This window comes from Trifolium pratense, linkage group LG4 (assembly GCF_020283565.1).
Source record: "Trifolium pratense cultivar HEN17-A07 linkage group LG4, ARS_RC_1.1, whole genome shotgun sequence".
NCBI classification, from domain to species: domain Eukaryota; kingdom Viridiplantae; phylum Streptophyta; class Magnoliopsida; order Fabales; family Fabaceae; genus Trifolium; species Trifolium pratense.
Window position 1 is genome coordinate 21,614,424 of NC_060062.1, and position 21,946 is coordinate 21,636,369.

General features: G+C 31.1%; 2 protein-coding genes and 2 long non-coding RNA genes across 4 annotated transcripts; 1 reads left to right on the forward strand and 3 right to left on the reverse strand.

The window, feature by feature from the left end:
* Positions 1-139: 139 nt before the first annotated feature.
* LOC123921307 (3-hydroxy-3-methylglutaryl-coenzyme A reductase 1) lies at positions 140-4,779 on the reverse strand. The gene is made up of 4 exons (XM_045973797.1): positions 3,625-4,779; positions 2,261-2,442; positions 922-1,268; positions 140-830 (listed from the first exon to the last, which is right to left on the reverse strand). The coding sequence occupies exons 1-4, from the start codon at positions 4,575-4,577 to the stop codon at positions 582-584; spliced, it is 1,731 nt and encodes a 576-aa protein (XP_045829753.1). The 5' UTR covers positions 4,578-4,779; the 3' UTR covers positions 140-581.
* Positions 4,780-10,931: 6,152 nt separating this feature from the next.
* Positions 10,932-12,946, forward strand: LOC123919672. The gene is made up of 4 exons (XR_006813296.1): positions 10,932-11,128; positions 11,236-11,304; positions 12,267-12,402; positions 12,720-12,946. It is a non-coding gene; the product is annotated as an uncharacterized LOC123919672 (long non-coding RNA).
* On the reverse strand, positions 11,516-14,399 carry LOC123919674. Its single transcript, XR_006813297.1, has 3 exons — positions 13,846-14,399; positions 13,509-13,574; positions 11,516-11,591 (listed from the first exon to the last, which is right to left on the reverse strand). It is a non-coding gene; the product is annotated as an uncharacterized LOC123919674 (long non-coding RNA).
* Positions 14,400-14,955: 556 nt separating this feature from the next.
* LOC123921924 lies at positions 14,956-17,191 on the reverse strand. Its single transcript, XM_045974652.1, has 4 exons — positions 16,836-17,191; positions 16,045-16,133; positions 15,567-15,879; positions 14,956-15,067 (listed from the first exon to the last, which is right to left on the reverse strand). The coding sequence occupies exons 2-4, from the start codon at positions 16,131-16,133 to the stop codon at positions 15,050-15,052; spliced, it is 420 nt and encodes a 139-aa protein (XP_045830608.1). The 5' UTR covers positions 16,836-17,191; the 3' UTR covers positions 14,956-15,049.
* Positions 17,192-21,946: the final 4,755 nt, after the last annotated feature.

Sequence of the window (21,946 nt, forward strand, 5' to 3'; positions counted from 1 at the left end):
ATTATTTTTATGCTTGAACAGAAGTAACAATGTGCCAATGAAATACGTCACTTTAAAAGGTTGAAACAGTAAATGAAAAAGAAAACAGAAGAATAATCACATCAACATCCACACTTACTGAATAAGAAATCATAGGAACTAGGAAAGACATGGCCAAATTCATTTCAATAGAAAAGAAGGAAATTCATCAAACCACACGGCTAACTAACTAACTGGTCCCTAATTACATAGAACAAATGTATCAGAGACAATGATACATAATATTATATATACTAAACATATATATCAGAAAAAGAATTATAATACAACACTTTAATGTCTTTGTTAAGGAGAAGGCGAATGTTAACACCCAGCCAATGGCTCGGCTGAGAGGAGGGATCCAGTGAGGACAACCAAAAAAGGTAGTACTCTACTCTCAGCCGAATAACAAAACATTACACATAGCAACTCAGAACCAGATATGGGTCCCAACTATCAAATTCAATGTCTTCTATTTTTCTTCACTAAATTCCGGTTTCTGCGCTGAAAGACCCTACTGTTTATTATTTTCGACACCTTAAACAATGACTGCAACCATATCCTCACCCTCGAGATGATAGTTTGGTTACATCTTTGCATGATCTGTTGTACTTCATGTGGCTGTTGACGAGTTGCCCTGCAGCAATGGCAGACATCAGAGATAGCTCGCCTGCTAAAACAGATCCAGCAACAATGGTTGCCAGGAGTCTCGAGTTTGATCCTGGTGAATCCTTGCTTGCACCCTTTACACCAAGCATATTCAAGCAAGCAGATTGAGATGCAAGTTGAGTCCCACCCCCTACTGTACCAACCTGGGAGATCAAGAAAACATAAAATGTTAGGCCCAGAGCTATTAAATTGGAAATTTTAAGATAAAAATAAAATCTAGGGATGCAAAATCACCTCAATGGAAGGCATGGTCACTGAGATATGTAGGTCTCTCCCATCATTTACAGCCTCCATCATTGTTATGCAATGGGAACTTTCAACATTTTGAGCTGGATCTTGACCCGTGGCTATAAAAATGGCAGAAACAATGTTGCTAGCATGGGCATTGAATCCACCAAGAGTGCCCGCAATAGCAGAACCAGCAAGGTTTTTGAGCATGTTGAGCTCCACCAGAGCAGAAACACTGGTCTTCAATACCTTCTTCACCACTTCTTCTTTGATAATTGCTTCACAAACAACTGATTTACCACGTCCCTCAATCCAATTAACTGCAGCAGGTTTCTTGTCCGAACAATAATTTCCTAAACAATCAAGTCGGTAAAAACAAGCATCACATTATTAGTCGAGTGTTCCCATCAAAATGATTTTTGGCATGCAGAGATTGTAGACATCAAATAACCAAATAAGGAGATTAAGATAGTGATGCATTCAAAAGATGCAAGTTAACTGTGAGGCAAACTACCAAACTGGATTTGACATGACAAAAGAAATAACTGATATCACACAAAGGAATCTGATTAAAACAGAAATATAAATAAAGAGATGGAGAATTCGAGGGTGGTACCAAAGTTCAATTTTCGCACCATGCTCTTACAAATAATATTAAACCGAGTATATATAATTTACATTAAACCTTTTCTCAAAAAGCAGATGGAACAAACAGATCAAGCTTGGATAACTATTCAACTTGACAATTTAATATGTATAAGTGAAATTTAACAAAAACACCGATGTAGTGAATGTATGGCACACATCTACTGTTCAAATCATATAACACCAGTGTATAACAATAAACAGCACCGCTATTTCTTACGAAAAGTCAAACGACGAAAGAAATGTTCTATTTTATAAAGTCAGCAAAATTTTAAATGGTATTTGACAGATACAAGAGGGTAGTGCATATATATATGTTATTACCACTATACTTACATTCCTCGCTTTCGTTAAAGTGTCGTTCGTAACAAATAGCATTTTTCAACAATAAAAGAAGGATAAAAGTCAAGGATGAAAATGAAAAAAAAAAAACAAGACAATACAATTGCGCCACTTTCATGAAAGAAACAAAGTATAAATTATGTAATTGGCTTATAAAAAAATAATAATAATAATAATAATGTAATTGGACCACTTTCATGAAATAAACAAGTACAAATGATGTAATTGGACCACTTTCTATTTTTCATGAAAGAGACAGCATGTGATAGGACAAGCAAAACAAATAGTATTGGTGACACCGTTCAATCTTACTAAAGAAGGAAAATGGAAATCCCATCTAAAAGGCCACGGAAATTACCAGAAATGCCAATGACATCCATGTCAGGGAAATCATTTTGAAGGAAATCAAGAACGTTCTGCACCCCTTTGGAGACCATGTTCATCCCCATGGCATCACCTGTACTGCAGGTAAATCTCATATAAAGATTCTTTCCAGCCATAGCACACTGAATACCTTGAAGCCTGGCAAATCTACTTGACCTGAAACCACAGCAGACAACCACCAAACTCAACAAAAAAAATTGTATAAAGTAAACCCACAAGTCATATTCACATTCCAATCCTGTATACTATATCCCTCATTTTCTTCACTCAAACTTTCAAAAACATATAATAAATCTGAACATTAAAATCTAACATAAAAAACACATCGACATCCACATCCACATCAATCTCTGGTTAAATGAAATAAATTAATAAAAAAGCAAATCAATGAGATGAATTAAATTAGTGAATAATCAAATTCATCACATCTACACCTATTATTGTCAATGTCTGCAAACTTATGACATCAAAATTGTTAATGTCTCCTTGTTGCGTTTGTAATTTAGGTTTCATATTTGACTAAGGTTCTTTGCAATATATCACAACGTTGGAAATAGAACCCCGCCTTTAAGGGATTTGTATCCCAAAGTCGCGATAACGATTTAAAACGATGTTTTCATATTTCCGCGTGTTTTTAATATCTCCATAGTGCGGTCACAGTTGAAGTTGCATATTGAACCACAATTCTTCACAATATATCGCTACGCGACAAAAATTTTAAAACATTGATTGTCACTTCATATCTTTTTTTTGTTTTGAAGCAATTGTCACTACATATCTGTTTAGAAAATAAGCCATACTAGTACCTTTCAAATACCAATAATTTCACTTCACTATTACAAACATGGATTGTCTCCCACGTGGAAGATTTTCATCATTGACATGACAGCACAACACAACAAACCTATACCACACACCTTTCACATGCCAATAAAGTTCTCTTTGAATTTCTTTATTTGAGCTAATCTACCGACATAAAACACTTCTGAAACTCTTTGGAAAAGCTTATGGAAATAAGCTATGACTGACACGACAATACAACACAACAAAGCTTATGAAACCGACATACGACATAAACACTTCATGAAACCGTTTGAAAGAGCTTATGAAAACAACTTATGACATGTCCATAAAATATTTTCAGTTTACTACTCTAAAGTCTAAACTAGCTTATGAAAACAGCTTAACTTTTTTAAATTTTTTTTTATAGAAATAGCTTATGCAAAAACACTTATATAAGCACTTAATTAAGTAATTTATCCAAACAAACCTAATTTCTTTTCACCAAATACAAAAAACATTCAAATTCAAATGATAAATAAAGTAAAAGAAGCAAACCTATTGAAAACAACAGCCAAAGTATCAGCATTAAGAGGATCCTCCAAGAAGAACTTCAACTGAGAAGCTCTTTTAGCAGTAGAAAACCTAACAACAGGTGCTCTAGACATAGCATCTCTCAAAACAACACTTTCAGCACCACCAGAAGCATATATAGCTTTACACCCTCTATTAGTACTAGCAACCAAACACCCTTCAGTAGTTGCCATAGGAACTGTATATTCAAATCCATCTAACAACAACGGTCCCGCCACCCCTACCGGAATCTGTATATACCCTACCGGCATTTCACAACACTGCCCTAAAATTGTTTCATAATCAAATCCTTCTAACGGTAAACCATCTAATGATCTCCCTGAAGTTCGCTGTAAAGCCTCACGTCGAATTGCCGCGGCTCGGAAACAATCTCCAAGCCGCGATTCAAGCGAGTAGGAAGGTATTTCACCTTCCACGACGGAATTCACGATTTCGTTGTCTTCTTCTGAGCAAAATGAGGGTTTCGGTGCGGTGAGTTTAGGAAGAGACTGATCTGAACCCGCGACGGGACTTGCGACGGAGAAATTGGTGGTTTGGTTTGTGGTGATTGTGTCATCGAGATCCCAACCGTCGTGATTGGCGCGTGAGATAAACGATTGAACGAAATCGATACCGAAGAAACCGAGGAGGTAGATGAAAGAAGCTATGAGGGAAACAATGGCGGCGATTTCGGAGAGAGTGACGACGTGAAGAGGAGTGGAGCTACGGATCTTGTCACGCCAACGGTGGAGAAGATAATACGCGACGGAGAAGAAAAGCGTGAAGAAGATTGTGTTGGTGAGGTAGAGAGGGAGAGGGAGAGCGTCGGAAGCTTTTGGTGAAGGGGAAGGGGATTTGAGGCGGCGGGAATGGTGGTTTGTTGTCGCAACGGCGCCGTTGGGGGTGGTTGGCGGCGGCGGCCGGCGATGGAGATCCATTGTTTTAGAGAGAGAAAGAAATGATGAGAGACAGAGGGAGAGAGAGAGAATTGAGAATGAATGGAAAATGAATGGTTATAGTGAGAAGAACGTGTTTGGGACAGCGAATGTGTGCTACGCTGCCATCGGACCCAGCTTCGTTGCTATTTTTTTGTTTTTTTAGTTATTTTGTTTTTATGGAAAAAAATGCTTAACGATGCACTGGACAATGATTAAATATGTTAATTTGCAGATTTTATCTTGAAATTTGTTGAACTAAATATGGTAAAATCATTTTGAACTTTTAAAAACAAAATTATAAAAAGTTGGAGTATTCTTTAACATTTATTTTATTTATTTATTTATTTTACGTAAAGTTATTTTATTTGATTGTTACTTTGTTTATTTTAGAGGATCAATTATTTTATAGAAAATATTAAATAGTGTTTCGAGGCACTAATTAAAGAAGAAAAATAATAATTTGGCATTGAAGCTCGTGCAGTCAACTATTCAAAAATCTAAAAAGTTTTATCTTCTATTCAAAATTTTCTTTTTTTGGTTTCTTTAACATTTACCTCGGGACACTGATTAGCATGAACCTTATTTTATTTATTTTTTTATTTAAAAGTTCATGTTTTGTTGGAAAGTGTTAGTGAGTTGTGGCAAGAACCAGAAGATTCAATGAAAAGTTGTTTTTTCTTTAAAGTGGTCTACGGGTGGGAAGGTACTTAAGTGTGATGGCTTTGTTAAATTATTAATAGTAGGTTAGATTAAATGAGATCTCGAAAAAGCTAAAAAATAGTAATTTAAAATACTCGACATTATTCACTTTTTTTTAACGGCTAAATTTTATTAATAACGCAACTAAAACATATACGATCACATCACAAGACAGAAAAATAAACTAAAACAACGCCTAGATCAACCGACTCCCATAATATAACATTTTGCAACTATAATATAACATGCTCCCAAAATATAACATTTTGCAACTATAATTTTAAATTAATACTTCTTTTGTTTTTTTAAGAGTTTTTTTAGAATATTAATACCAAATTTACAAAGTATATTTTTTATCTTATTTTCCTATTATATGTTTATTTTATTTTTATGATTATTATACCGTTATTTTAGCCATTTAAAAAACACATGAGTTAAGAAGTAAAAGTTTAGGGTTCAAATCCCAACGAGGTGAAAAACTAATATTAATAATTAATTACTAACTTTAACTGTTTCAAAAAAAATTATGGAAGTAATTATGGCTTTGTATATGAAAAAAAAAACTGTGGGATAAAACCAAAAAGTGGGACAAGAGGAGTGGTGGTTTGTTTAGAGGACCACAAAGTGAATGGATTATGAGAAGCTGGATTGTGGGGACTGGGGAGTATGTGTATATATATATATATGATGGTTTATAGTTAACTCATAGTAGAAGAAGATTAGCAAAAAGTTGAATTACATGCAGACATTCAAGTGATTGATTGTGAGAAGCTTGCTTAGTAACCTTATGTTGTTAAAATAATGGGGTAGAATTCGAATATTGTATGCATCATTAATATATAATCCTTTGTAAAAACTACCGTAGTAATGTTATGCAGCAATTATATATTTTGGTCCATAAGACCAAACTCATGTTACAAGGAGATAGCCAATTGAAGTAAGTAGAGTAGAAGTGTAGAACTATGTTTGGTGAAAATGTCAAAGTTAAAAAAACGATATTTATATATATTATCTCTAAAGAAAACTAGAACTTCTACCCGTGCACGGGGCAATGCATAGATATTATAATTTTTTTTACAAGTATATGATTATTATTTTTTATAGAAATTATAAATTTATGAATTTGTAAATAATATTTTTATTTCAAAATAGTCTAGTTATGAAGATCATAATCATATGGTTTATGGATTAAAAAAAAATGTTTAATAAGTTAATAGATTGATGGCAATTTTTTTGTTCTTAATCTCCGTTTTTAGGAGAAGAAATTTGGTAATTTAGAGTTCGACCGTGATATAAATAATATTTTATTCAAAAATGTTACTCTCAGAAATCGAAATTCATGTTCTCCTAATTCAATGATTCGTTTTGGTCCTTACTTTTAATCAAACTCTTGTATACTTTTACATTTTTGAACGATTTTTTGTATCCATGTTTATAATATTATTCTAAGAACATCTCTGAAAAAAATTTAATTTTTTTTAATATAAGATGAATTATTTATGAATTTATATGTGGAAAAAGATTAAAAAAAAACTTCATATTTAATTTATCTCTCGTTAAAAAAATTTAAAATTTTGCAAAAAAGATACATATTGAGAAGGGAAGTATAAAACCTAATAACAAATCTAACTAAGTTGTAAAATAATGGAGATCAACATTATTTCAAGCAAACTATCAAATTATTAAATTAGAAGCAATTATGGAGATCAACAATTATGTGTGGTATGACCCTTGAAAAGAAACATCCTCTCCCGTATAATTTTTTTGATCGTCATATGTTATCTTTTTCTACAAACTTCTTTTGCTATTTTGATATAATTTCTTTGATATTGTAAAACTTTCTCCCTTAAAAATTTAGATTATTTGTTAAAAAGAAGAATTAAATATGATTTGTTAAGTGACAAAAACTTAAAAATTCATATTTAATTCATTACTTGTTAAAAAAAATTAAGTTTTTGCAAAAGATATTTTTATAATGTACTAAATATGACCGCAAAAAATTCTAAATTTCGAATGTCATGCATGAATTGACTAAAAAGTAAGGACCAAAAGTCGTGACGAAAAATATTTGAAGACCAAAAGGCTTGACGAAAAATATTTGAAACACCAAAACTTGTTAACAAAATTTATAGATAGGTTCAAACAAAATTTGATATATTTAAGACAAAAAATTTATTGGGTTAAATATGTTTTTAATCCCTATACAAAATTACGTTCTTTGAAATTTAGTCCATATTAAATTTTAATAGTAATTTTAATCCTTCATAGTATTATAGTTTATCAGAACAATACAAATTTTGAAAACTTTTTACAAAAAATTATACTTTCAGTCCCAAAAATTAATCAAAATAAAGGTTTAAATGCATATTTGGTCGCTTGTGTTTATTTTATGTTTCAATTTGGTCTCTTATGTTTAAAAAGTTTCAAGATGGTCCTTTTAGTCAAATTTTTGTTTAAATCATCTACATTCCTAATAGATTTGTGTACGCAGACAACTTAGAAGGGTACTATTTGGAAGTTTTAGAAAAAATTAACTCAAAATTTAGCGAAAAGTTAGAAAAAATTATGTCAAAATTTAATGAAAAGGAAGAACTTATGTTGACATCAATAGCATAAGGAACCAACTTGAAATATTTTAAACATAAGAGACCAAATTGAAACATAAAATAAATATAAGGGACTAAATATGCAATTAAAACTAAAATAAAAATAGGGACTAAGAGTTAATAATTTTTTTTGAGGACTAAACTTAAAAATTTGTAATTTTACAAAGATTGAAAATACATTTAACCCAAACTTATTTTACTTTAAGTTAAATCATTAATCACTTAAAGATTGGAAAAGAAAATCTATTATTTATATGTTTAGGAGTTTTTTCTCATGGAAACTTTCATACATGGCATTCTCTTGATCAACCAATTTTTTTCTAATCTTACATGGCATCTTCTAAGACCACATTTGCTTATGTGTCGTTTGGTTAAAACTCCTTAAGGTTTACATATCCAATTTTGGTTGATTTTGATTTCGATCTTATCTTCTTAATTAATTTGATCTTATATTATTAATCAATCACTACCACCATTCTCACAATTGCCTTAATTATTACACGTTTTCTATTTAATTGTTTTAATACTCTGTTACTAATTATATCATGGTAGGAACCAAAATAACAAATTAAGGAATGTTAATTAATATTGTATTCCACATTTCAGTATAAATATAAACAACTCTTCTGATACATTTTTTCCAACTTTCTCCCATCATTCATTCTTTCTTTTATTCTTCTGTATTTTCTTTCATATTTTTTTCTCATGATCTAATTTTTTTTTTCATGTGATTCAGGTGATTTTTTATGCGTTAAATCCATATTGTTAAATCCATATTGATCCATGATCCTAAGGACATAGTCGTTATTTTAGATGGAACAATTACAAGCATAATTTTCATGCAACAAGAAATTCGATGCTAGATTTCAATAATTTAATTATGTCTATTATATAGAACAATTTGTAGTTTTAGGTTTAATGATTGTATTTTGTAATTTAGCCAATATTTATAGTTTGGGGTTCAATTTCAAGATCTTACGAGAAAAAACATTAATCATCACTTCTTATATAATTTTTATTCCTCCTCAAAATGATGCGGATGTTCTCTATAAGCATTTGTTGAGATGCCATTTTCTCACAACCTTTTCAATTAGCATTAATTCATGTACTATATTAATTTTTATAAAGTCAATTATTTAGAAATATGACGATTATCATTATAAATCAAATTCTAAAGTTGAACTTCATCTACTTTATTTGGCAAAAATCGTTATTTCCAATTTAGAATTTTTTTAATTATTTATTGTCGGTTAATTTACATTAATGTGCTCCACCAAAAAATAGATATTCATGCACATTATTGTAAATTTCTTAAAAAAAATCAAATATAGAATAAATCAAATAATTTATTGACCAGATTATTTTATATGAACAATGTCTATATTCATGTCTTGATTCAACTGAAACATTAAATATGGAAAGTTTTAATTATTAATCCACTAATTTTTGAAATATATTTAATTAAATCAATCCCAATTAATTATTAATATGATTAATTACTATTAAAGTTTGGAAACAAGACTCTACAAAAAAAAAATGGAAACAAGATCATTTTGTCCTATAATTTATCAATCAGATAATCATTATTATTTTTTATGACAAACACAGACTTAACTAATCAGATAATTATTATAAAATTAATATTAAATCATATTTACAATTTCGATGTTCTTCCTATTTCGATCTTTATTCTAATTTCTGACAATTTACGGAGAATGAATATTTCACACGATTATTTTACAACATACGGGGAATGAATATTTAATTTACACGAACTTTAGATAAAATTTTACATGATTATATAATTTTATCCTATGTAAATAATAGTTGAGATGATAGTTCAGGAACATAAATTTAACTTCGTAAAATCAAGGAAATTAATTTGTCTTTTTCCCCAATTGTTTTTTAAATATTTTTATGGAAATTTTTTATTAGTTGAATTATCGATGTAACTATATATAAATTTAACACAATAATTATTTTAAATGATTAAATAATAAAAAAAGTTAGAGTTGCGACTGACAAAAAAAATAACATGGGAGTGAAAGATCACTCTCCACCCTGCTTCCCTTTTAAAATCACTAAAAAAGTATTATTTTTTATATTTAAATAAATTACATTAAATAAAAAAATAATTTTATAAATAACTAAAAAATCACAAAATAATAAAATTTTAATAATTTATATTTTCCATTGAACATTAACCCGTGCAATCGCACGGGTAAGTTAAACTAGTAAAATAAAAAAAGAAAAAGATAGAAGGTGAAATTGTAGGGGAGCCGAAGAGTTGGTTGAATTGGGCGGCACATGTATTACTTTAGGCGGCAAACATGTTTTTTGTTTTAATATACTAAGGATTATGATGTCACCACACATTCAAAAAATTAATATATTTTTCATTCAAACAATAATCGGTTTACTCTATATATTTAGATGACGATCAATGTAAATAAATTTTTACAATATTGAATTCTTAGAAAAAAAATCAACTAATCACTCTAAGTAATGTGAAATATTACATCCATATACTTGACACAAAGAATATGGTTTTTGGGCACTGTAGATTTCATTCAGCCATGCCACGTCAGCATCAAGTGTGGGGCCCAAATATTGTATCTTGGCCTTTTTTTTGTGTGTCCTTTATGCATTGAATCTCAACTAGTGCAGGTTTAACTGGTGTTTATTTTTTCCTTTTATCTTGGGTAGGATTTAACTAATGTTTAATTTTTTCCCTCCCAATCAAAGGGACATGGTTTTTGAATTTTGAATTTGCAGTCTCATATATTGTCCAGATTCAATGTATTACTTAAAATTAATAAATAAATTATGTTAATACAAAACTTGGAGAGCAAGTAGAAGGACAATTTGGTCTTATTTGTACAAAATCTAAACAATATAAATTGCCCTTCATTCCTTTCAATTTCACTCAATTCTCTTGCCCTCTTTCCTTCACCATTAGGCAGAGAACTCAATGACCAATCTTCATTTCCTCTTGCCATTCTCTTCCTTTGCATTGATTTTTTTTTGTTACATCTTTGCAATGATTTCTAGAGCCTGAAAATGATAAATTCAAATGATTAGATCTCATCCACAATCAATATTTTAGTCATGCATGAAGCCATGAACTATTTCTTTGTGCAATTTATTATGGTACTTTGTTTGAGACTTAGGTTTTGTGATTAATTTTGATCTGTGTTTTATTATAGGTAATACTTCTTTCAAGGATCTTGCTTGTGATTCACAAAGGTAAAACAATATTTTTCTATCAATTCAAGTTTGGTATTTATTTTGGATTGTTGTTTTTCTATAAAAGCATAATTACATGAATATGTCATTAATGAATGAAATTGCAGTTACATAAAAATTGTGGTACAATCAATCTAACTCTCTTCTAAATAAGGCTCACTACTACCCAAAGAAAGGTAACTACTTCAATTCATAATGTTTTCTTCCATTGTTAATAATAAAGTCGTAATATTTGATTATTATCTTTTTGTTTAAATCATGAGTTAAGAGTAAAAGAATATTACTTCAAAACTCATCACAGGTATAAAATCTAAAACTACATTTGCTCAATGAAATATTAAAATTGGATAGGAAGCTTAAATTACCTTTAATTCATATAAACCAGGAACATTGTTATTCCACTTAAAAGCAGCAAAGATTTCGGGCTATTATCAACATCAAATACTGATCTTGAAAGTTGGGTCTGCATTGTTCGAAATAAAAAATAAAAAATTAGTTTAACCAATACTATAAGCTTCAATATATGCTTCAAGAGTTCAAGGTGGTTAGTTTTATATTTATACAATAAAAAGGTGTTTGAACATCAAATAAAAATTATAGCTTTTGATATTGAGACTTAAACCGAATCCAATCTTTGAAACAAAACAACAATCCAATCAATATCACAAAAAATGGCATTTTTGAATTCGATAATGAGAGAATATTGGTATTCAAACTAGAAAAGCAAAACCAAATTTTGGAGATGTAAATTTGGGTCATTATCCTAAACAGTTTTACTTTAAAACTACACACTTTGTGCCTTTCTAATTCCAACAAATTGCATACAATGAACAAATTTATACTCTTTTTTATTGTTTAGAACTTTGATTAATTAGAACCAAATCTCCAGATTCTATACATTGAAACAACAATAACATGTGTAAACCATTTAAAAAGTGACATAAATGAGATTAGAATTCATAGAGAACTAACCATATACATCTGCAAATATTAGGGTCACAGAGAAGAAATATTGCACATGGATAACAACTTTTTATAAACAGAATATCATTTTATTTAATTACTTATTTATTTTAAAGTTGTCAATTTTGAAGAATTTTTTTTGTTTTATATACTACTTTACACCCTGGTTGTATAGGTGGGGCTATAAGTTAGTAGACTCTTCTCAGCTAAGGTTAGGGATCAGATTATGCATTGTATCTGGTCAATTTGCAAGTTTGATGTTACTACTTTACACCCACATTTTGCATGTATCCAGGATAGGGTTTATCCAGGTATGGTATCTAAACTTTAAGTAATGTCAGAAAGTTCATTGAATTTACCCTTAATTACATATAGTTTCTATTAAGTTCAATTTATAAAATACAAAAGAAAGACAAAAACTAAGGCCTAACATAGACATTTCATGATCAGTTGCAATTCTCATGAGACTACTTGAAGTATGTTATCACTTCCTCCCTAATTTGGAAGTAAATAAGATTTTTTATATAATCTGTCCAAAAAAACAGAATTTTTTTAAACAAAATATCCTTTTCTATGGAGATTTTTTATTTCAAAAATTATAATTCATGCTATAGAATTGATTTTGCAGGTACATTTGAAGATAAAAATAAGAAGCCCTTCTTCAAAGGTTGTCCTACTCTATAGAAAGATGTAAATCCATAAGGTATTGGACCAGAGGAAGTTAAAACCCACAAAAAGAAGAAGTGTTGTAAAAGAGAACAAAGTTCAAAGGCTATTGGAATATCCTTAATTATTGGGAACATCCTTAATTATTTAAACTTGAGCAGAAAGATATGCACACTATTTATTCGAATATCCTTGAACTACTTACTACTCACTCATTTGACATTCTCATACTTCTAAAATTCCCCATTCTTTGATTGGTGATATATTTACAAAGTCATATAAAGTCCATATGTTATAAACACTAAATGCCAATATAAATACACTTGAAACTCTTCTATGTTTTGAAAACAAATAATTTTAAAATAAGGAATTAAGGTAACCTCCAAGGTCTGTTGAAGTTATGTTATCAAATTCTTTTGGTGTTTGCATTAATATCAGAAAAAGGGTTTCTAACTATGGACTTCCATTCCCCTTAACTCAAAAGACATAAACCTATAAACCTTGGAATTCCACACTAAAGTTGTGATCACATACATACCAAAATGTATACCACAGCATAAAAATTAATAATATCATATACATATAATGTAAAGATGTTCAGAAAGAACTATTGTAGACATATATCGAATCATTTGATAATGTTAACTAACTGAAAAAATTAAAAGATAACTTTTCTCTTTGAAATTTATGTCTTTTATATTGAAAATTTTCTTTTAAAATATTGTATGATTTGCATCTAAATTTGCAGTACCTTTGAGGAGAAAATCTTGAACTGGCTCCGCTTTACAACTGTTTTAACTCATTCTTTGCTTCGCGTCTTAAGTGAATCTCGCAACAAAACAATAATAGAGAAGAAAAATCAGAATTATTTTCATGTTTTATAGTGCAACATATACAAAATTAAATACTAATTTAGAAGTAAAAAAGATTTTATGCAATTTTTCAAAAAAAATAAAAATAAAAATCCTTTGATTTATTTAAAAAGTTTCATCAAAAGATAATTTGGTAAGTAGAAAAATTAACAAGAAAAATTGTTGGAATCACAAGATATCCATGATGCATGATATAAATGAAGGTGTAACACTTACCCTCGGAAGATTCATGATGCATCGATCTTATATGAAAAAATGAGGTAAAAAATAACCCTCGCGGCGGCGATGATGACTTCCGACACGGTGGTCATCGACAACGGTGTCTACATCGTGAAATAATGCAGTCCAATAGAGAGTACTTATGAGGAGGATTACAGATCCGGTAATTAACTCTGCGGAATAGCTCCAATATGTTAAAAAATGGAGCTTTTGACAGTGATGGTTAGGTGAGAAAGAAGAATATTCATTTGGTGATTTTGTTCTGATAGATAGATAGACAGTTGAGAAGATGAAAAAAACGAAAAAAAAATTGGTCAAAGGAGGATTGGCTTGCGGTGGTTGTAAGAGGAAATCTGGCGGCGGCGACGAAGGGAGAGGGAGAGATTGGAGAGCGTCACATTACCGAATGATGAAGAAAATAAAATAGGAGGAGAATGTTGTGGGTTACTGAAGTGAGTAATAATATTGGGCTTGAGCCAATTCTTTTGTATATAGTGGTGTATTCCTAAAACACTGGTGTGAATAGTATTATGTCTAACATTGCATTTTTGTTAAATTTAACCATACAATTTTTTCCCCATTTTTTGTAAAAAAAAAACAAATTTAAACCTATAGTTAATGTCACTTAATTTTCAAAATGCCTCCGGCAAAAATATTTCTCCAAATTTATTAAAAATAAAAAAGTTATTTAAATATTACTCCTTCGTTTTTTTAATGGTCTTTTAACGTCGGGGTTCCTATTTAATTGCCTTTTTGATATTATAAGGGTATGATTTGTCAATTATATCCATTGTTAATTACTCATATTTTTTTCAATAAAACTAATTATTGCTATATATTTGAAAAATTAAAGTTGTTTTTTTTGTAAATAACATAATAATAGCTGGTTTTTTTTAACACTATGGTGTTTATGAGATATCGGTTCCATGTTCTATCTATGAAATTTATAACCATTCTCTTAAGTGTATTTGTTAAACACATATATTAGTGGTGGTTTGTTGTGTTTTGGGCTAGAAAATAAAAATTATTAACTATTTTTTAAATTTATATGGACCATTGTTAAAAAAAAATCCAGTGGGCCGTGCGACAGCACGGGTTAAAAACTAGTTTTATACATAAAATGTAGTATAAGAGGCACTAAAATACTATGATCTTCAAAAAGTGTTGTAATTCATTGCATCTTCACCCTCAACATAGAAAACTAGAAGTTTGAACCAACCTGCAAGAATCACCCACAAAACATATTGTTAGTTTATTTGTTTTTTGACGGTAAAATATATTGTTAGTCACACTATTGATAAAAATATATAGAAGCTAAGTACTACATTATTGAGTAATAAAAAATCAAACAAAATTCTTCATATTGATTAAACAAAAGTTATTTTCAACTTGTTTGACTCAACTAGTAGGATACACATCAACTATTTTATTTGTAAAATAAATAAATCAAACAAAAGTCTATCAAAAAGTTATCTTTCACACTAATACAAAATTATAAAGACATAAGATACTAATTAATCATATTATAAAAACTTGAAAAGCAGATAGAACAAAAAAGACAGATAGAACAAATAATCTTAAACCTAATATACACTAATACACAAGTATACAACATGTCAAACAAAAAAGACATAACAAACACATAAAAAAAACAGCATAACAAATTACATTAAGAGGAAAAACTAAAAAAAAAAACTCAAGAAAGATATAGTACTTACAGATTCTTCTAAATCATTATTTTCAATGTTGTTAATCTTAGTCTTTCTTGCTCTTTTTCTTGTTGCCATAAAACTATCATATGCCGTCCTCTTTCTAGGATCACCCTTCGAAACAGAATAGCTTTTTGTATCATCATTGAAAAGCCCATCATATTGTTCTAAGTCATGATCTTCAATGTTGTTAATCTTAGTCTTTCTTGCTCTTTTTCTTTTTGCTATAAAACTAGCATATGTCCTCTTTTTAGAAAGAGCCTTCAAAACAGAATTGTTATTTGTATCATCTTTGAATACCATCCCACAAGAGTCACAACAGCTGCAAACATATGATTGAAAATCAGTTTAGAGATTAATTATAATAATGCAGTAATTATATAAGTTTTATACAGATTTGTGTTGTTTATATCATGATATTACATAGAGAAAGATTAATTAATCTAGAAGAAAAATAAAATGATGAGCAGTAGAATAAATAGTTTACCTAAGTAACCAGCCTCCTTCACAAGGATGAAGTGTGTTTGGACGAAGAAAATTACAAGAGTGATCAGACTCCATCATCATCATCTCCATCTACTTTTGCGTCAATATTACGGACAGAGAGCGAGAGATTTGAGAATAGAAAGATTTGATAATCGAAACAGAGAGCGAAATCAATCTATGAGAGAATAGAAAGATAAAGCGAGAGGTTTGATGAACAAAAGAAAGAGCGAGAGCGAAATGAAAGAATGAATCTATCTAAGAGAGAATAGATAGAAAGAGAAAGAGAAAGTGAAATGAATGAATCTATGAGAATGAGAGAATAGAAATAGAAATAGAATGTGGTGACACTGACACTGATGTTGTTATATGCGCGGATTAGGGCGCAACGGATATATTTTTGTAACTAACTTGCGTCAATATTAAGCTATTACCATATTACAGCTGGCTCATATAATAATATCTTTTTTACTGAGAGTTAGTTAGATAAAGATTTATTATGAGATTTCATTAAAAAAAAAAGATTTTACCGAGAGTAAGTAGTAAGTTAGATAAAGATTTTTTTTTAATAAAAAAAAAAAACAGTTAGATAAAGATTTATTTTGAGATTTCATTAAAAAAAAAAAGATTTATTATGAGAATCTTGACCAAACACTTATAACGGCTTATGCACAAACACTTATACATAAGCACGTAATTAAGCAGTTTATCCAAACAAACAAACCTAATTTATTTTCACCAAATTAACACAAAAACCATTCAAATGATAAAGAAATTAAAGTAAGAGAAACAAACCTATTGAGAGGATCTTCCAAAATGAACTTCAACTGAGAAGGTAGATGAAAGAAGCTATGACAGAAACAATGGCGGCGATTTCGGAGAGAGTGACGACGTGAACAGAAGTGGATCTACGGATCTTGTCACGCCAACGGTGGAGTAGATAATACGCGACGGAGAAGAAGATTGTGTTAGTGAGGTAGAGAGGGAGAGCGTCTGAAGCTTTTGGTGATGGGGAAGGGGATTTCAGGCGGCGGGAATGGTGGTTTGTTGTCGCAACGGCGCCGTTGGTGGTGGTTGCCGGCGGCGGACGGGGATGGAGATCCATTGTTTTAGAGAGAGAGAGAGAGAGAGGGAGAGAGAGAGAGAGAAATGTTGAGAGACAGACAGAATTGAAAACGAATGGAAAATGAATGGTTAATACTTATAGACTTATAGTGAGAAGTTATTACTTGTTTATTTATTATTTATTTTAGAGGATCAATTTTATTTATTCTTTTTAGGATCAATTATTTATTTATTTTATTTTAAAAGTTATGTTTTGTTGGAAAGTGTGTTGTGACTTGTGAGTTGTGACAAGAGTCAAGAACTACAAGATTAATTTAAGGTATTTAAAATTCTAATAACTTAGATTAATTTATTGTTGGTTTATTAAGATGTAGTCCTTAGGGTAAAAAATTTGGTCATTTTTATAAGAAACTTTGACTAATTTTCAAATGTTTTAAATGTTCAATTTCACTTATGCCCTTATTTATTACGAGAGATAATTTAAAAATAAGTAAGTTAGTTGAATAAAGAGTAATTAAATAAGGGTATACATGAAATAAATTTAAATTTATAAGAGTATTAAATGAAAATAACTATGTTAAATGTGTTTTACCGGTCTGTGTGATTTTTTCAAAGTGTTTCTTATAAAAAGGACTGGACGGAATATTTATTTAGTCTTGTTTGTTTTTTATATATACAATTTAGTCTTGTTTTTAAGTAAAAATTCACATAATCTTATATAGTAAAGTCTCTCGATCTCAAATATATACCCAATACTTAATCTTCGAATTATTATTTTTTGATACAATAATAGACACATGGATTAACGAATATTAACATATTTATTTACTCTATAATCTACAAATAATAACATTTTTTTTATAATAATAATACAAAGAATAACACTTTAGCAAATTCGATGTTTAATATTATATATATCATCTAATACATATTGACCAAATAGTTGACACAATTAAAAACATTGGGTTAAAATTATTAAAAATAGAATTACTTTTTGAGGATAATTTTATTTACTTTTTGAGGATCAATTATTTACTTATTTTATTTTAAAAGTTCATGTGTTTTTTTTTTTTTGGGTTTTCACAACCAGTCTAGTTTGGGGTCAGTTTTGATATCAAGTGATTTCAGCCCCCTCTTGATTGCAGTTGCGGGGATCGAATCGTGATTCTCCATACCAATTTCAACGTCAATTATCACTGAACTAACTAAAAGTTCATGTTTTGTTGGAAAGTGTTTGTGAGTTGTGACAAGAGTAAATAACTAGAAGATTCAAGGAAAAGTTGTTTTTCTTAGGATGTATTTATTAGATCTAATCTTGAAAAAGTTACAAAAATTATTTAAAATACAGGATTTTATTTAACTTTCAGTACAGTATTTTATAATTATTTTTATTTTTAATTACTTTTGGTAAAATTTGATATAAAAAACTTTAGGAACTAAAAAATATGAAAAAAATCTTTATAGACTAAAATGAAAATTCTAGAAAACTGTAGAGACGAAAAATATATTTAATCCTTTTTTTTTTTGAAGGAAACATGAAGATATATTATTGCATCAAATCAGAGGTCAGAATATGTACAATAGGAGAAGGGGATTCTTCTAGCCACACCTTATTGGGCTCTGAGTGGGCTAGAGAGGCTAACAGATGGGCTGCCTTGTTGGCTTCCCTTTTAATATGCACAAAATTACAACCTCTAAAGTAATCTTTATTACACTTAATACTCCTTATGAAATTCCCCAAATAGGATCTAGGGATTTCACGAGCACTATTCATGAGAGAAATTATTTTGCTATTATCACTCTCAAAGACCACCTCCTGAAAGCAGCACTCAATCGCTAGCCAAGTTGCTTTGTAGAGTACGCACGCCTCAGCCAGGGAAGAATCAAGACAACCTGGGAGTTCCCACGTCGCAGCAGCCACCAGGTAGCCATCGGAGTCACAACAAACCGCACCTAATCCCCATCTCCCCATTCTGGCCAGGTTAGCATCGCAGTTAATTTTAATAACGCCGGGGTTAGGCCGGTTCCAGCGATTCATCGTGGTAGTATGTATGTCAGGTTGTTGATTGTTGTTATGATTGTTAGAATGACGAGACTCTAGCGTCTTACTGTGTTGTTCGTGTGTAGTTGTCATGTTAGCTTGTTGGTACTCTCTGATACTAGTAGAAGTGTTGTTAATGACCCAGATTTCTTCATAGTCTTTGTCTTCAAAAACTTTTTGGTTGCGGGTATACCAAATACCATAGGTAATAGCGGCCACATAACTAAGGTCTTCGTCATTAAGATTGTTGATAGTGTAAATTAGCCAGTCAATGAAATTCCCTTGTCTTTCATCAAATCGAATTCCTAGCTTGGAACCAAACCAAACTCTAGAAACCTGCTGACAGTGCATAAAAGTATGATTAATTGTCTCCGCCCTCTGAAGGCATCGAGGACACTGAATAAGGCATTGAATTCCACGTTTACTAAGTTCACTTCGAACTGGGAGAGCTTGTTGGATAATTCTCCACAGTAAAACTTTATGTCTAGGTATTGTTGGAAGAGTCCAAAGCCTTTTCCACACTTTGTAGTTCGGGTCTGAGTGAGTAGAGCCGGGGGTTTCAGCATTCTTCCAGCTCCTTAGGAGGTTATACCCAGACTTAACTGAGTAAATCCCCTCTTTAGTATGGGGCCACATGAGCTGGTCTTCAATGGGTTCAAGGATTAGGGGGGTTTGCTTGATTAGTTCACCTTCAAAAGGGAGAAAAGCTTGATCAATGAGGCTAAAGTTCCAGCATTTAATAGGGTCAGATGAAATGAGGTCTGTGACTTTAGATATATTATAGCCATTGTTCCTTAAATATATTTATTTGATACTACAACTAAAACTATGTTTACGAGCACATGACTCATACATATAAAATGTGATGTCCCTTACCATTTGAGATAAGTTTATGAGCACCGAACAACAAAACTTTTAAATGTGAAATACTAATTACTTCAAGAAAAAAAATCAAAATGTTTCTGCCAACAAGAAAATTAAGAAAAACATATATATATATTTTTTAATTTATATAGACAGGTAATTGGACCAAACAAAAAAGTCATTTTCAATTTCAAACCCCACCAACGTACAAAATGAAAGAAACACGAGATCAGTTGGAGCAAAAACTTATTGTGAAAGCAAAAAGAATTTTCCTTTTTTTTTCTTTTTTTTGTTGTTGAAAACAACCGTAACACTTTTTTTGTTCTCTGGGATGAAAATAGAAAAATAAAAAAAAATCTAAGAAGAATGGTTGAAGAAAGTTACAATATATAATAATATTATAAAAATGTATATTTCATTTCAAGGGTCTCGTGACATAACTCAATTGGCACAGACATTCAGAAATGCAAAGATTTCATTTATTCATCTTAAAAGAATAAAAGGTAAAAATTCAAACTACTAGACCACTAAATAAAAATAAAAATCATTGCAAGGAATATCTAGAGTAGAATCGGCTCAACGTATTTTGAAGCTTTTTTTGAACCAAACAAACTTACTGCATTTCATTAATTATCAAAAGTTCAATACATGAAGGAATAATCTCAAATCTATGGAAACTAGTCCAGGAATTGGCCGCCCTAGCTAAATTGTGAGCAACCGAATTCACTTGTCTCCTAATAAACTTAACTTCAAAGTTTACACATGATAACATAACAAGAATAATTTCATTAACGATTGAGAGAAACTCTGAATTGCCTCGCCGTTTGGTACGAATAGCATCAACCAACACTTGAGAGTCACTTTCAAACTGGACGCTTTCAAAACCTCTACTCTTAGCTTCATTCATAGCTTGCAAAAGTGCCCATGCTTCACCCTCCTCTGTTGATAAAGTCAGTTGCTGCCACTGCGTAATTCCAGCCATAAACTCACCAGAATTATTACGAAAACAAGCACCCATCGCGGTCCTACCTGCACCGACAAAAAATGCTGCATCTACATTGCATTTTAACCAACCTATCCGAGGCTTTTCCCACCGACTGGTGCTGACAGGCGGATCAACCTGATCATCGTTACTTCGCAACTTATGGACGGCAATCCACTCGTTCCACTGATCAAACGCAGCCCGACCAATTTGGATTGGGCTTCTAAGATTATCGTTCCAAATTTTATCATTCCGGTTCTGCCATATACTCCATAACAGCATAGCCACTCTACCTATAGTAGCGTAATCCTCATTCCGACACACGGCAAACACTCTATCTGCCGCACTATCTTGCTGACAAGCTGCGGAACCCAAGACAGATGACAGTCCAGCTGCTTGCCAACTGGATTGAGCAGAAGCGCAGGTGAAAAAAGCGTGTACATCATCTTCTACCTCATCTTCACATAATGGACAATGAACATCACAATCAACATGACGTTCTAGTAACCGACGCCTCGTTGGAATACATCCCCTGCATAATCGCCAAAGAAGATGACGCGCTTTATGTGGAGCATGCGCTTTCCATATCTCTTTCCAATTACCTTTCACATGGTATTTATCATTACGGAAAATACACTTCATAGCCAGCTTGTACCCGGATTTGACAGAGTAACACCCATTTCGTTCCTCCTCCCAAACCATTTTATCCACATAAACTGACCCAATAAGAGGTGTCGCAATAATCCTCTCTGCCACCTGGACTGGGAATAACATGCGAATTTTAGACACGTTCCAAGCTTTATAATTATCTACCATCAGGTCCCTAACAAATAAGTTATACATTCCTTCAGGTTGAGGCGAAGGGATCCAGCGTTCTCCATTCCCACGTAACCAAGGATCCGACATGACGTGTATCTTGTCACCACCACCAATCCTCCACCTACACCCAAGTAA

Excerpts from the sequence above, each read along its gene's own strand:
- LOC123921307 (XM_045973797.1), bottom strand. The coding sequence starts at position 4,577 with ATGGATCTCCATCGCCGGCCGCCGCCGCCAACCACCCCCAACGGCGCC. Across the intron at positions 2,443-3,624 it reads TTGGCTGTTGTTTTCAATAG|GTCAAGTAGATTTGCCAGGC; the intron begins GTTTGCTTCTTT and ends CTGTGGTTTCAG. Across the intron at positions 1,269-2,260 it reads GGATGTCATTGGCATTTCTG|GAAATTATTGTTCGGACAAG; the intron begins GTAATTTCCGTG and ends TTGATTGTTTAG.
- LOC123921924 (XM_045974652.1), bottom strand. The coding sequence starts at position 16,133 with ATGGAGATGATGATGATGGAGTCTGATCACTCTTGTAATTTTCTTCGT. Across the intron at positions 15,880-16,044 it reads GAAGGAGGCTGGTTACTTAG|CTGTTGTGACTCTTGTGGGA; the intron begins GTAAACTATTTA and ends ATATGTTTGCAG.